Here is a 12714-nt window from a genome sequence, read left to right as displayed (position 1 = left end):
CGAAGGCAAACTCTACGAGGTACCTGAGTTCAAAGAAAATCTAATATTTCATATGCGCTGTTGAGAAATTCTTACCCAAATAAAAGGTAATTTGGTTGTTCATCTTAAATCTTTCTTTCCGTATACCGCTCCGAAATGGTTCACAGTCCTGTTTGTCACTGTTTTTGTCCTGATCCCTGGCCCCAGTTTCCATCCCTTTGGCCCGTGTCCTTGGCCATCATCATCGTCATCCTCGTCGTCGTCGTCATCATCTTGTCGTGGCTGTGCGGCTCCTGCGGCAAATTAAAATTAGTTGTTTATTTTGTGCAACATAAACAAATAAGCGCGACGTTCAGGACCAGAATACCCACCACCAACCCATCCCCTCTCATCCGGATGATGCAGAAAGCGGCTGGAAGTTTAGACGGGCTCCGTTAAGTTGCGTCCATCGAAGCTTAAAAAAGAAATCATTTATCAGAGCCACAGACGAGCGATGAGATGAGAGGATGTAGCTGCAGCCACTGGAAATGCAAATGGAAAGGCGGCGACAAGAAGTGGGCACAGCGTCGAGATGAGGGCCAATCCCAAATGGAATCTGTCATAGTTTCTCTGGAACGGCACTTGAGCGGACACTCAAGGTTGTAATAAATCTGCCCGTGCATTTTTTCGAATTTCTCTCTTAAAAACAGTTTATTGCTCCCATATCAAAGACAACTAATCCCTACGAAATATCCACTGCGGCAACAAGTTCTTGGGAGTCAAGAAAGATTACGTTATCTTATCATATTATCGTATCAGAGAATAATGGGTTCAGAAATGTTTTAATCATGTTATGATTAACATTAAATTTTAAATTATAAAAATTTATTTATTCATTTATTTATATAAAGCAAACTTAAAGTTAAAACTATAAGCTAACTGAGATTACGAGCTCTAGCAGCTAAGGTCTTCAGCTCGTCTGAGGTGTTGATTTAGATACATTTTTATTTTTATTATTTGAATTTAGATTTTCAGCTTAATTTTGGGTTTTTCGAGGTGTCTATTTAGATACATTTTTATTTATTATTTGAAATTTAGATTTTAAACTTAATTTGGGCTTTTCGAAGGAATGAGATCATTTTACTGACGTTGTCGGGAGTTGGGTGTGAGATGATGTTGATGGGGTTGAGCGAATGAAAGGAATAAGGAAGGGCAGTGGATGATGATGTGTTCGATATCAATTGGGGAGTGATGGCAGAATGGGCATGTCCTGGGAAAAGTTCTATCGATGTAATGGGCATTGGTGAGTTATAAATTATAAAAATAGTTATCTTTTAAACGTAATCCATATTGGAAAAATATATTAACTATAATAATTCGCAGATTTTTCCAGAGAATATAAGATTGGTTAAGATGACATCAAAATTTAAATCACTGTCCTTGGGCTTGCTTGAGCTTAAGGCCGGCGCACCTGGACACCTGGCTCTGGATGGCCCGCTGCTTGGCCTTCTCGTAGATGGGCATCAGCTGGCCGGTCTCGCCCAGCTGCTTCAGCAGCTCGACGATGAAGGGCAGATAGTTGTGGCGCCGCCGGAGGTTCTCCTGGCGGTAGCGGCGCTTCTTGTCCTGCTCGAATCTCACGTAGGTCCTGAGGCTGGCGATCTCCGCCTGCCGCTCCGAGTGGCTCAGCGGCGACGGCTGGTGGACGAGCAGCTGGATCTGCCGCTCGTAGCTCCGCTGGCGATCCGAGACCAGGGCCATCAGGTTGAAGTGGATCTCCCCGACGCTGTAGCGCTGCATGCGGGCCTCGATGATGGGTCTCACCACGTCCAGCCAGTTCTGGTCCCTGCCGATCTCGGCCAGCTCGATGGGACCCTCGTGCAGCCCGTCCAGCTCGAACAGACGGCCCCTAATGGGCATGTAGCCCACGAAGTGGTAGACATCCTCGTCCGGCGGAGCCATCCGCATGTCCAGCTCGAAGAGCACGGGTCGGGCGAAGGAGTTGTGCACTTGGCGGATCTTCTCCTCGTTGCTCAGGCAGAGGCCCCGGGTCACGGGGTCCAGGTCCTGGCAGAAGCGCTTGAAGCCGTTCAGAGTGTCGCCCAGATCGACGTCCGGGTGGCGGAGGTTCAGCAGGAGACTGAGGAGGGCCTGCGTGGCACAGGCATTCGGGATCACCTGGCGGGCGAAGAAGATGTCGCTCCGATCGCGCACCACGCGACCGGCGGGCTTGTCGTCCTGCACCCACTTGAACAGGAAGATCAGGCCGTGGATGGGCTCCAGGTGGTGGAAGGCGTCGGCGTCCAGGGTCCAGATCTCCTCCACCTGGGCGCCCGTGCAGCCGAAGCCCCGAATCAGTTCGGTGAAGACCCCCGGGTCGCTCTCGATGAGGCACCAGCTGCTGTCGGGCTCCTCTTTGGATCCTCCTCCTGATCCTGATCCTGATCCTGATCCTGCTACTGGATTTGCTTCCGCCATCCTAGCTGTAATTTAGCAATTTCAACAACAGATCCTGGTGGACAACAAACGATGAGCTCAGAATTTTGGGGTTTGTTTGGAGTTTTTGTGACACATGAAACGGAGAATATTCATGACTATTTGATTAATTGACTGCTGATGATTTCATTTCGCACGCCCATACACACGCATATTGGACCAATTTACAATGCAAAAGAGTTGAAACATTCCCAGTCGGGTGGCTCACTTCAACAGGTGATAAAAAAAATAATATGAGGTTTCTGGCAGATTTATTTATGATCTCCGTGGATTATCAAAACCAGAGCTTATCGTTCGTTAATCTTATCAATTCCTTCTTTCCCAGAAGAACTTTTAAAATTAGACTTCACTTTATTTCTGTTTTCACTTTTAATTGCCAGTCTGAAGATTAAAGATTACCTCGGTGAAAACTTTCCTTTCAAATTCGAATGGCGTCAATTTACTTTTCTTGTCTTTGGGTGGGCAACAACCTCGATTTTAATGGCCCAGCCAAATGGTAAACAACATGTTTAAAAACACTGTTGAAAAAGTCTTTAAATTGAGCAAATTGGTATTATGTTTCAACATCTTATTACTCCTGAACTATCAAGTTCAAATTAGGGTGTTTGTTTTAGAGAACCGCGAATTCTTTAGCATCTCTTTCCCTCCACTCACTCTGCACTCACCATCCTTGATTTTGGCGTTCTCAGCCACAAAACCGCCAGAATTCACCATCCTCCGAATGAACGAAGCCCTAATGAGCCGCAATCGATCAACATTGCTGATATGTGGCTCACCCTAATGCTTATATATCCTCCTTCTCGCTGTCTGTGTATCTGGGCGTGGGAGTCACTGGAGGGACGTGGCAAATGGCGTCGCATCGCCAGGGGATTAACAGGCAGTAGCTGGGGCCGCCTGAGGGATAATAAGTGCATTGGAGCATCAAATCAATAAAACGCGCATACTGCCCCACGGTTGCGATTGCGACACACAAAACACACATACGCATACGCACTCGCATGGGACAGTGGACACTGGACATTGGACATGGGAGAATTGTGCGGGTCCCTCGCCCCACTGCCACAAAGAATTCGCTGCATCAGTGGCTGCAATTGCGAAACATTGTTAATTTATGCAAATTTAGCCAACGCCGCTCGCTTTGTGAAACGCCAATGAGGCAAGAGAGAGTCGAGCCGCGGAGCCGCGGAGTCGACTGGAACTCTCTGCACCACTGCCACTGCCACTGCAACCACCATCGGGCGTCGTCATAGCCGCGACCATGGCCAAAGCCGCGACCGCAGCGCCAACAACATTAACGGAGGAGCTCTGCACCAGCTGACGATGCAAAGGGCGCGGGTCCCTGTTCGGGCGCCATTGCAAAGGTGGTCGGTCCAAGGGAGACCCTCCGGCTCCCTTGCATAATTTTGGCACCACCACCTTGCCTTATTTGCATGCCATCCACTCCGCTCCACTCCACTTCATTCCACTCCACCCATCGCCTAGATCCGGCAAGCTGACCTCAAAGCCTATTTGGGTTTGGGACCACTCCAGCCTCTGGGTCCGAGCGAATTAGCACTCACCTAGCCAGAAAGTTTCTCATCGATGGCCACTCTAGCAGTCATAATATTAAATACATCTGCACACTGAAATAAAGAAGGGAATGTTTGTAAGATATAAACATGATTATGTGAATAATATTAATACCAACCGGTACTTTAAAGACGCAAGAAGATATTATAAAACAGGATTTTTAAACATTATAGATTTACGTTAGCATTAGATATTAATAATAAAACAAAAATCGGATTTGTTTTAAATTATTGTATAAAATGATATTTAAAGTTTTTGTTGAACTATGAGACAGAAAATATACAAAATGCTTAATACGTAATTAATTTAATATTATTTAAACTATAAATCTGTAAAAAGTTTTTAGAAATTTAAAAACACTTTAAATGACCGTTGTAATTCAATTACGCGCAGTGTATGAATATTTGATAATACAAATATATGGCTAACTGTATTTATTGTATTGTCTAGACACACGAAAACCGCAATTTGACTGCGCCTGCATTGCATTTTCCATTTTTCATTTTTTTCACCTCGTTTTTCGATTTTTTTTTTTGTTGTACGGCTTAACCGCATTAATGGCATAAAAAAAATAAAGCAAATTCCACTTAATTGTTCAATTTTCATGGAATTCGCCAGCCCAGGCTCAAAGGGCATATCCAATGGATGGCCAGGGACAGGGTGAAGTTCAAAGGGTGCCCGGTGGGGGAGTCGTCATGGGATCCATGACAGATGTTGAGCGCACCTTTCGACCTCCGGGGAGTAATGTATACTGCAGGTGTCCATTTCATATGGTAATTGAGGCTTCAGGGGAAACTTGGATTTCTTTACAGTAAATGCCACTATACATAAGTTAGTTAAGAATAATTTAACAGCATTGCAATAAATTAAGTAATAATTAAGTATTCTATTAAAAAGGTTTATATATTTCATATTAAATAACGTCAACTCAGTGGTTGGCCCGTGTTTTCCAATGCAAATTCAGGGGATTACACTTGAGTGATACTTGAACTCCAGAATGCTCGGCCTCCGATCGTAAATTTCAAGGGCTCCTCCAGTTATACAATTTCGTTCGGATGGACCCCCTCCCTCCCCAGACTTCTTGTCATCTGACAAGAACTGTCCCAAATGATATGCATTTGGGACAGCAGATCACAGCTAAAGCGTAATCTTGAGACAGTAACCGAAAAATACCAACTCTTATCGAAAACAAGACTCGCCGGGAGGAGAAGAACTTTGGGTGGGGTTCGCCTGCGTCATTGGCGAAAAAACTGCACTCGGTGATCACTCGTGGGGGCGGCGGGCTGTCGACCCCGGTTATACGATTGAGTGAAATGAAATCGCGAAAAGGAAAGACAATTCTACGCCTGTAGTTGTATTCTTTTTATATCTGTTATTATGTTTATTCAACTAGCTGGGGGCAAATAAAGCAAAGACTCCAGTCAACGGAAATGCGCAGCCCGCTTTATCAACATTTACCTTGGCGTTAGTGTTGGCCAAGATTAAGATTACGTATTTGGCAGTCAAAACAATTGGCCGGGAGAAGAAAGAATGTTAGTTCTAAGATAACACAGGTGACTCATAAAGTGCGTGGCTCATCGATGGGGTTGGTTGGATGACTTACATTGTAGGTCTATCTATCGTATGATATCCCATCCCAAATGCAGATTGAATTTCATTAGGCCTATTAACTTTTGATTTTTTGTATCATATCATATCACTTGCGCCGCAATACCATAAATTGGTTTAGCCACACGCTTATCAGGCAAGAGGACAAACAAGCGATTATCGTCTATTTGGCTAGCGTCAGCTGAGATTTGGCTCGGGAAGCTGCGGAGATATCTAGAATTTTTGCATAAAAACCCCGAAGGTTGGCGTACAGAGGATAGTAACGATTCTTCATTCGAACCTAAAACACACCCAACGACGACGACGATGACAACGAACCGATCCACCAGACTTCTGGTGTTGCTAGTGGTAATTGCATAATATCGGAAAACGCGGACATCAAACCGATTCAAGTTTTATTATATCACTTGCATCGATCAGTGTCGCAATTCGTGTTTTATTTTTTTTTGCTGTTTTCATTGTTTTTTGGTTACCTTAACTGATATATTTTATTGGAATCCACTCGGTGTGGCACTTGGATACGCACATGCCTCGAAAACGAAAAAAAAAACACCAATCAAAATTGAATCGGTAACCGAATCCGAATCCGAAACCGTAGCTCCCGGGACTCTTGTTACTTTGGATAACGTTCAAAGCGCTCGGCGATCACTCGAAAGTAACCTATGCAAGTGAAAAAAGAAACCAGTGTAATTGTTAAGGTCCCGAGACACAAACAGTGCACCTTGACCCCACAGCCCATGGAGCAGCCCACTAACCCACTAACACGGGTTCCCTCCTCTTTCTCGCCCACAGTTGACCTCCCTGGTGGCCAGCCATCAGGCGAATGCCGCCGCCGTGGGACTGAAGTGCGGCGGCAAGAGCGCCGTCTGCGTGGGACCCCTCTCCTACCAGCAGTGCGTGGACGACCTGACCTCCGGTCCGGTGGTGCCCTGCGAACTGAACACCCGCTGCGTCACCGACGGCCTCGAGATCTGCGTGCCGGTCAAGTCGGCCGCCGAGGCGCCGACGGCATCCGTTGCCAAGATGGTCACCATCACCGACAGCCCCGTCAGCGAGTCTGCTCCGCTGGTGGAGGGCAGTTCCAGCGCAGCCGGCGCAGAGATCTCCACCGAGGGACCAAGTTCGGCATCCAGCGCTTCTCCCGCGGAGACTCCTGCTCCGGTTGAGACCACCCAGGCTCCAGTCGAGACCACCCAGGCTCCCGCTGAGACGACCACCGCTGCCATCGAGACCACAACCGGATCAGAGACGGAGTCGACGATTCCCGGCGACACAACACCCGTGGACACCACCTTGGCACCTGGATCGGACATCACTAACACACCCATTGAACCCAACACCCCCGTGGCACCCGAAGGCACCACTGTGGCTCCAGGAGAAGATCCCAACGCTCCCGCGGGAACTACCCTTGCTCCCGGTGAAGCTGACCCGAACACGCCAATCGATCCCAATGCCCCACTAGACCCGAATGCACCCGAAGGATCTACTAACGAGCCCGGTTTAACGGACCCTACCACTCCGGCTGAAACAACCGCTGCTCCTGGATCTCCTTCTGAAGGATCAACCGCAGCTCCCGGCACTCCTGCTGATGTAACCACCGCTGCTCCTGGTGCTCCTGCTGATGTAACCACCGCTGCTCCTGGTGCTCCTGCTGATGTGACCACCGCTGCTCCTGGTGCTCCTGCTGATGTGACCACCCCTGCTCCTGGTTCTCCTGCTGATGTATCCACCGCCGCTCCTGGTTCTCCTGCTGAAGGATCTACCGCTGCTCCTGGTTCTCCTGCTGAAGGATCTACCGCTGCTCCTGGTTCTCCTGCTGAAGGATCTACCGCTGCTCCTGGTTCTCCTGCTGAAGGATCTACCGCTGCTCCTGGTTCTCCTGCTGAAGGATCTACCGCTGCTCCTGGTTCTCCTGCTGAAGGATCTACCGCTGCTCCTGGTGCTCCTGCTGATGTAACCACCCCTGCTCCTGGTGCTCCTGCTGATGTATCCACCGCCGCTCCTGGTTCTCCTGCTGAAGGATCTACCTCTGCTCCTGGTGCTCCTGCTGATGTAACCACCCCTGCTCCTGGTGCTCCTGCTGATGTAACCACCCCTGCTCCTGGTTCTCCTGCTGATGTATCAACCGCTGCTCCTGGTTCTCCTGCTGAAGGATCTACCGCTGCTCCTGGTTCTCCTGCTGAAGGATCCACCGCTGCTCCTGGTTCTCCTGCTGAAGGATCTACCGCTGCTCCTGGTTCTCCTGCTGAAGGATCTACCGCTGCTCCTGGTTCTCCTGCTGAAGGATCTACCGCTGCTCCTGGTGCTCCTGCTGATGTAACCACCCCTGCTCCTGGTGCTCCTGCTGATGTAACCACCCCTGCTCCTGGTTCTCCTGCTGATGTATCAACCGCTGCTCCTGGTTCTCCTGCTGAAGGATCTACCGCTGCTCCTGGTTCTCCTGCTGAAGGATCTACCGCTGCTCCTGGTTCTCCTGCTGAAGGATCTACCGCTGCTCCTGGTTCTCCTGCTGAAGGATCTACCGCTGCTCCTGGTGCTCCTGCTGATGTATCCACCGCCGCTCCTGGTTCTCCTGCTGAAGGATCTACCGCTGCTCCTGGTGCTCCTGCTGATGTAACCACCCCTGCTCCTGGTTCTCCTGCTGATGTATCCACCGCTGCTCCTGGTTCTCCTGCTGAAGGATCTACCGCTGCTCCTGGTTCTCCTGCTGAAGGATCTACCGCTGCTCCTGGTTCTCCTGCTGAAGGATCTACCGCTGCTCCCGGTACTCCTGCTGATGTAAGCACCCCTGCTCCTGGTGCTCCTGCTGATGTATCCACCGCTGCTCCTGGTTCTCCTGCTGATGTATCCACCGCCGCTCCTGGTTCTCCTGCTGAAGGATCTACCGCTGCTCCTGGTGCTCCTGCTGATGTAACCACCCCTGCTCCTGGTTCTCCTGCTGAAGGATCTACCGCTGCTCCTGGTTCTCCTGCTGAAGGATCTACCGCTGCTCCCGGTACTCCTGCTGATGTAAGCACCCCTGCTCCTGGTGCTCCTGCTGAAGGAGCTACCGCTGCTCCTGGTGCTCCTGCTGAAGGATCTACCGCTGCTCCTGGTTCTCCTGCTGAAGGATCTACCGCTGCTCCTGGTTCTCCTGCTGAAGGATCTACCGCTGCTCCTGGTTCTCCTGCTGAAGGATCTACCGCTGCTCCTGGTTCTCCTGCTGAAGGATCTACCGCTGCTCCTGGTGCTCCTGCTGATGTAACCACCCCTGCTCCTGGTTCTCCTGCTGAAGGATCTACCGCTGCTCCTGGTTCTCCTGCTGAAGGATCTACCGCTGCTCCCGGTACTCCTGCTGATGTAAGCACCCCTGCTCCTGGTTCTCCTGCTGAAGGATCTACCGCTGCTCCTGGTGCTCCTGCTGATGTAACCACCCCTGCTCCTGGTTCTCCTGCTGAAGGATCTACCGCTGCTCCTGGTTCTCCTGCTGAAGGATCTACCGCTGCTCCAGGTTCTCCTGCTGAAGGATCTACCGCTGCTCCTGGTTCTCCTGCTGAAGGATCTACCGCTGCTCCTGGTTCTGCTGCTGAAGGATCTACCGCTGCTCCTGGTGCTCCTGCTGAAGGATCTACCGCTGCTCCAGGTTCTCCTGCTGAAGGATCTACCGCTGCTCCTGGTTCTCCTGCTGAAGGATCCCCAGCTGCTCCTGGATCTCCCGCTGATGTAACCACTGCTGCTCCTGGCACTCCTGCTGTTCCCAACGTCCCCGCTGGTGGTGCTCCTGCTGATTCCAACGTTCCTGCTGGTGGTGCTCCTGCTGATTCCAACGTTCCCGCTGGTGGTGCTCCTGCTGGTTCCAACGTTCCCGCTGGTGGTGCTCCTGCTGATTCCAACGTTCCCGCTGGTGGTGCTCCTGCAGGTTCCAACGTTCCCGCTGGTGGTGCTCCTGCTGATTCCAACGTTCCCGCTGGTGGTGCTCCTGCTGATTCTAATGTTTCCGCTGGTGGTGCTCCTGCAGGTTCCAACGTCCCCGCTGGTGGTGCTCCCGCAGGTTCCAACGTTCCTGCTGGTGGTGCTCCTGCAGGTTCCAACGTTCCTGCTGGTGGTGCTCCTGCTGATTCCAACGTTCCTGCTGGTGGTGCTCCTGCAGGTTCCAACGTTCCTGCTGGTGATGCTCCTGCTGGTTCCAACGTTCTTGCTGGTGGTGCTCCTGCTGGTTCCAACTCCCCCGCTGGAGCTCCCGTCGTCCCTAACTCGCCGCTTAGTCCACCATCTGGCTCAGTCATTCCATCGATTCCTGTACTGCCTGGCGGAGGCGGCTCTTGGCCTTGGCAAGTCCGCCCTAACATTCCCATCCTGCCGCCTAACTGGAGGCCCCAGCTTCCTGGACAGGAAGGCTCAGGTGCCGGCGCTCCTGCTCCTGGCAATGGACTGAACAATGGCAGTGCCAACCCGCCCCAACGTCCACTTCCCTTCTGGCCCAACTGGCAGAACTGGGTGAACAGCTGGAGACCAACCAAGCCAGTGACCACCACTGAGGCTCCTGCCCAGAATCCCGAGAAGCCCCAGAATCCCGAGACTGCCGAGAGCGTAGAGCAGGCTGCCCCAGTGCCACCAGCCGGCGGAGCTGCGTCCAATGAGAACGCCTCCGTTGAGGAGGGCAACAAGGCCTCCGGCGAGAAGTCGAAGGACAAGCCCAAGTCTGGCGAGGATCAGTCCAAGGAGCAGGAGCAGAAGAAGCCCAGCTCCGAGGAGAAGGACAAGGACAAGGACAGCAAGGAGAAGAAGGACAAGGACAGCCAGGAGAAGAAGGACAAGTCCAAGGACTCCAAGGAGGAGAAGGATAACGAGTCGCAGAAGGACAACGAGAACGAAGACGAGCTGAGCTCCAAGGAGAAGAAGCAGTACGTGAAGGACCTGATCAAGAAGCTGAAGAAGGGCGACGAGTGCGACGAGGACGACGTCTATCCGGATGTCCGCGACTGCCGCAAATACTACCGCTGCGAGGTGAAGCGGTCCGGCAAGCACAAGTTCGCCCACCTGCGCTGCGACAAAAAGGAGCGCTACGATTGGCAAGCCAAGACCTGTTTGCCCAAGGACGAGGCCCGCTGCCTGGAGAAGTAGAAGGGCGGGGGTACTAGTCACCCATCTGTAAAATCTGCTGCTTCCGTATGATAATCTCAGCCTCAACTGTACTTCTATATTGGCAATGATATTCTATCTGTAAACCTTGGTCCTACCTAATTTATTTCATTATTTTAAAATACCTTTATTTTTTTGTTTTCAACATTAAATCTTGAACTTTATGAAAATCTGGCAAATCATATGTGTCTCTTTGGATGGGTTATAACTTGGGAATTATCATCGATACGATATATTCAAAAATATTCGAGAAACCTAGTAATTTTTTGGATACTCTTTTTATAAAGTTTATCTATAGAAATCACTAATAACTTATTTTATTTCATTTCATTTATTTATTTATATCCTAACGCTACAAGTAAAAACTTGTATTTATTATTAAAAGAAAAATAATAATAATTTAATTTAACAGTTTTTATAGGTAATGTTGTTGTTGAATCTTTAAAATCTAATAAAACCTTAATTATCCCATCTAAACTTTTTCCGATTATATAGAATTTATAATATTCCAGTATATCAGAGGCTGTATTGTTAAATATTATTAAATCCTTTAAAAAGCCTCTGAAAGCCTAATCTAACTTATTGGAGTTCTCAAACATGTGGAAAATCCTCAATTCCTTCCGATTTCGTGCCTTTGAACTATCTAAATGGGCTCTCGGCACAGCTGTTTTGAGTCTAGCCCCTCGACCACTTTTTGTTCCTACCAATTTGCTGATTATGTCCTCCACTTCCAATCCCCCCGCCCTCGAAGACATATAATGAGTGAAGGAACTTTGGCAAAGTTTCCAGCAGTGCTTCCTTAAAGCATCTCACTTACACTTGCCAAGTTTTTTTCCTATGTAAATATTTAGTGTAGCATAGAATTTTGAAGTGAAACGTAAACAGGAGCAAAAAAGCGTCGAGGGGAAAGTGCATTGGCTGGCATTCCGGGTGGCCGGGTGGCCAGAAGGCAGATATATATAGAGCTGGAGTACCGGAGACCCAGTCCTCCAACTGCTGGATTCCCGGCCAGAAAAAGAAGAGAGGGGTTGGGGGAGTGAAGCAGAGCAATACACTTAAGTTGATTCGCTGTCATCCATTGCAGCTCATTTATCATTAGACGGAGTCACACAGGACCAGGCCTGGCGACAGTTTCAGTGTCGTCTAAGCAGGACGAGAAGGATGTGGAGAAGGAGGAGGAGGATCAAGGACGGGGGACATGGGCGCGTCAAGAGCAAGCCCAACACTTTGCAGGGAGTGAAAGCAGGGAGACCACGACAACGACGACGACGACGACGAAGTAATTCAATTTTTATCGTGGGTAATTTTGTAACGAGAAACGAAGCAAGCAAATGCAGTGGGTTTGGGTTTGCGTTGGGGTTTGGGTTTGGGGCTTTATGGGTATGGTATAAGGGTATAAGGGACCGTCGCTGACCGTGCTGATAAGAGCGAGATGGAAATGTTATACAGCCACTGACACGAGAATTGCGGTCTGACAGGGAAAGCCAAGGCCTTAACCCCCCAACAGCCAAGGGGGTCACAAGGCCTCTAAATGCATACACAAACTCTACGATCAAATCTAAATAAAACAATTCATTATATAAATTAAGTTATTTTAAGATTATACACCTGTCAAATACCTATCAAAATGTAGAATACATTTTCTAAATCGGACCATTCATTAAAAAGTTATGGGCATAAATTGAAACAGCCGCTAGATGGAGCCAGTAGCTTTGATAACTTTGATTGATTGTTAAAATATTTGTAGTTTTGAAAAATTTCATCTGATGAAATGACACGTTTTGAATCAAATGAATACTTTATATTTCTTTATCAGTTCTATCAAAGAAAATGAATTCCGAATATAAAGATATATATAAGATATCTGTCTAACTGTAAACAAAATAAGTTTATATGTTCTAGACTTAAACGTATTTAAATTAAAACAAAAACCTTTAACTAAAAATTAATTCAGAATATAAA

At 48.9% G+C, this 12714-nt stretch overlaps 2 protein-coding genes and 1 long non-coding RNA gene across 3 annotated transcripts in view; 1 reads left to right on the top strand and 2 right to left on the bottom strand.

The window, feature by feature from the left end:
* The window catches only part of LOC138913936 (uncharacterized), a 34873-nt gene extending 34660 nt beyond the window's left edge, over positions 1-213 (bottom strand). The window contains exon 1 of the long non-coding RNA XR_011419827.1: positions 76-213. This is a non-coding gene — a long non-coding RNA (uncharacterized lncRNA). The remainder of the gene's footprint in view (positions 1-75) is intronic.
* A 1072-nt stretch (positions 214-1285) lies between these two features.
* Positions 1286-2553, bottom strand: LOC108059109 (ubiquitin carboxyl-terminal hydrolase isozyme L5). Its single transcript, XM_017144187.3, has one exon. It carries the CDS (start codon positions 2434-2436, stop codon positions 1390-1392), a length of 1047 nt encoding a protein of 348 aa, XP_016999676.2. The 5' UTR covers positions 2437-2553; the 3' UTR covers positions 1286-1389.
* A 3352-nt stretch (positions 2554-5905) lies between these two features.
* Muc11A (Mucin 11A) lies at positions 5906-10931 on the top strand. Its single transcript, XM_044396101.2, has 4 exons — positions 5906-5979; positions 6424-7273; positions 7421-8296; positions 9254-10931. Exons 1-4 carry the CDS (start codon positions 5938-5940, stop codon positions 10732-10734), a joined length of 3249 nt encoding a protein of 1082 aa, XP_044252036.1. The 5' UTR covers positions 5906-5937; the 3' UTR covers positions 10735-10931.
* The last annotated feature ends 1783 nt before the right edge of the window (positions 10932-12714 follow it).

This window comes from Drosophila takahashii, chromosome X (genome assembly GCF_030179915.1).
Source record: "Drosophila takahashii strain IR98-3 E-12201 chromosome X, DtakHiC1v2, whole genome shotgun sequence".
In the NCBI taxonomy this organism is placed as follows: Eukaryota; Metazoa; Arthropoda; class Insecta; order Diptera; family Drosophilidae; genus Drosophila; species Drosophila takahashii.
The sequence above is the reverse complement of the archived record's forward strand: the minus strand, read 5'-3'. Positions and strand labels throughout refer to the sequence as shown.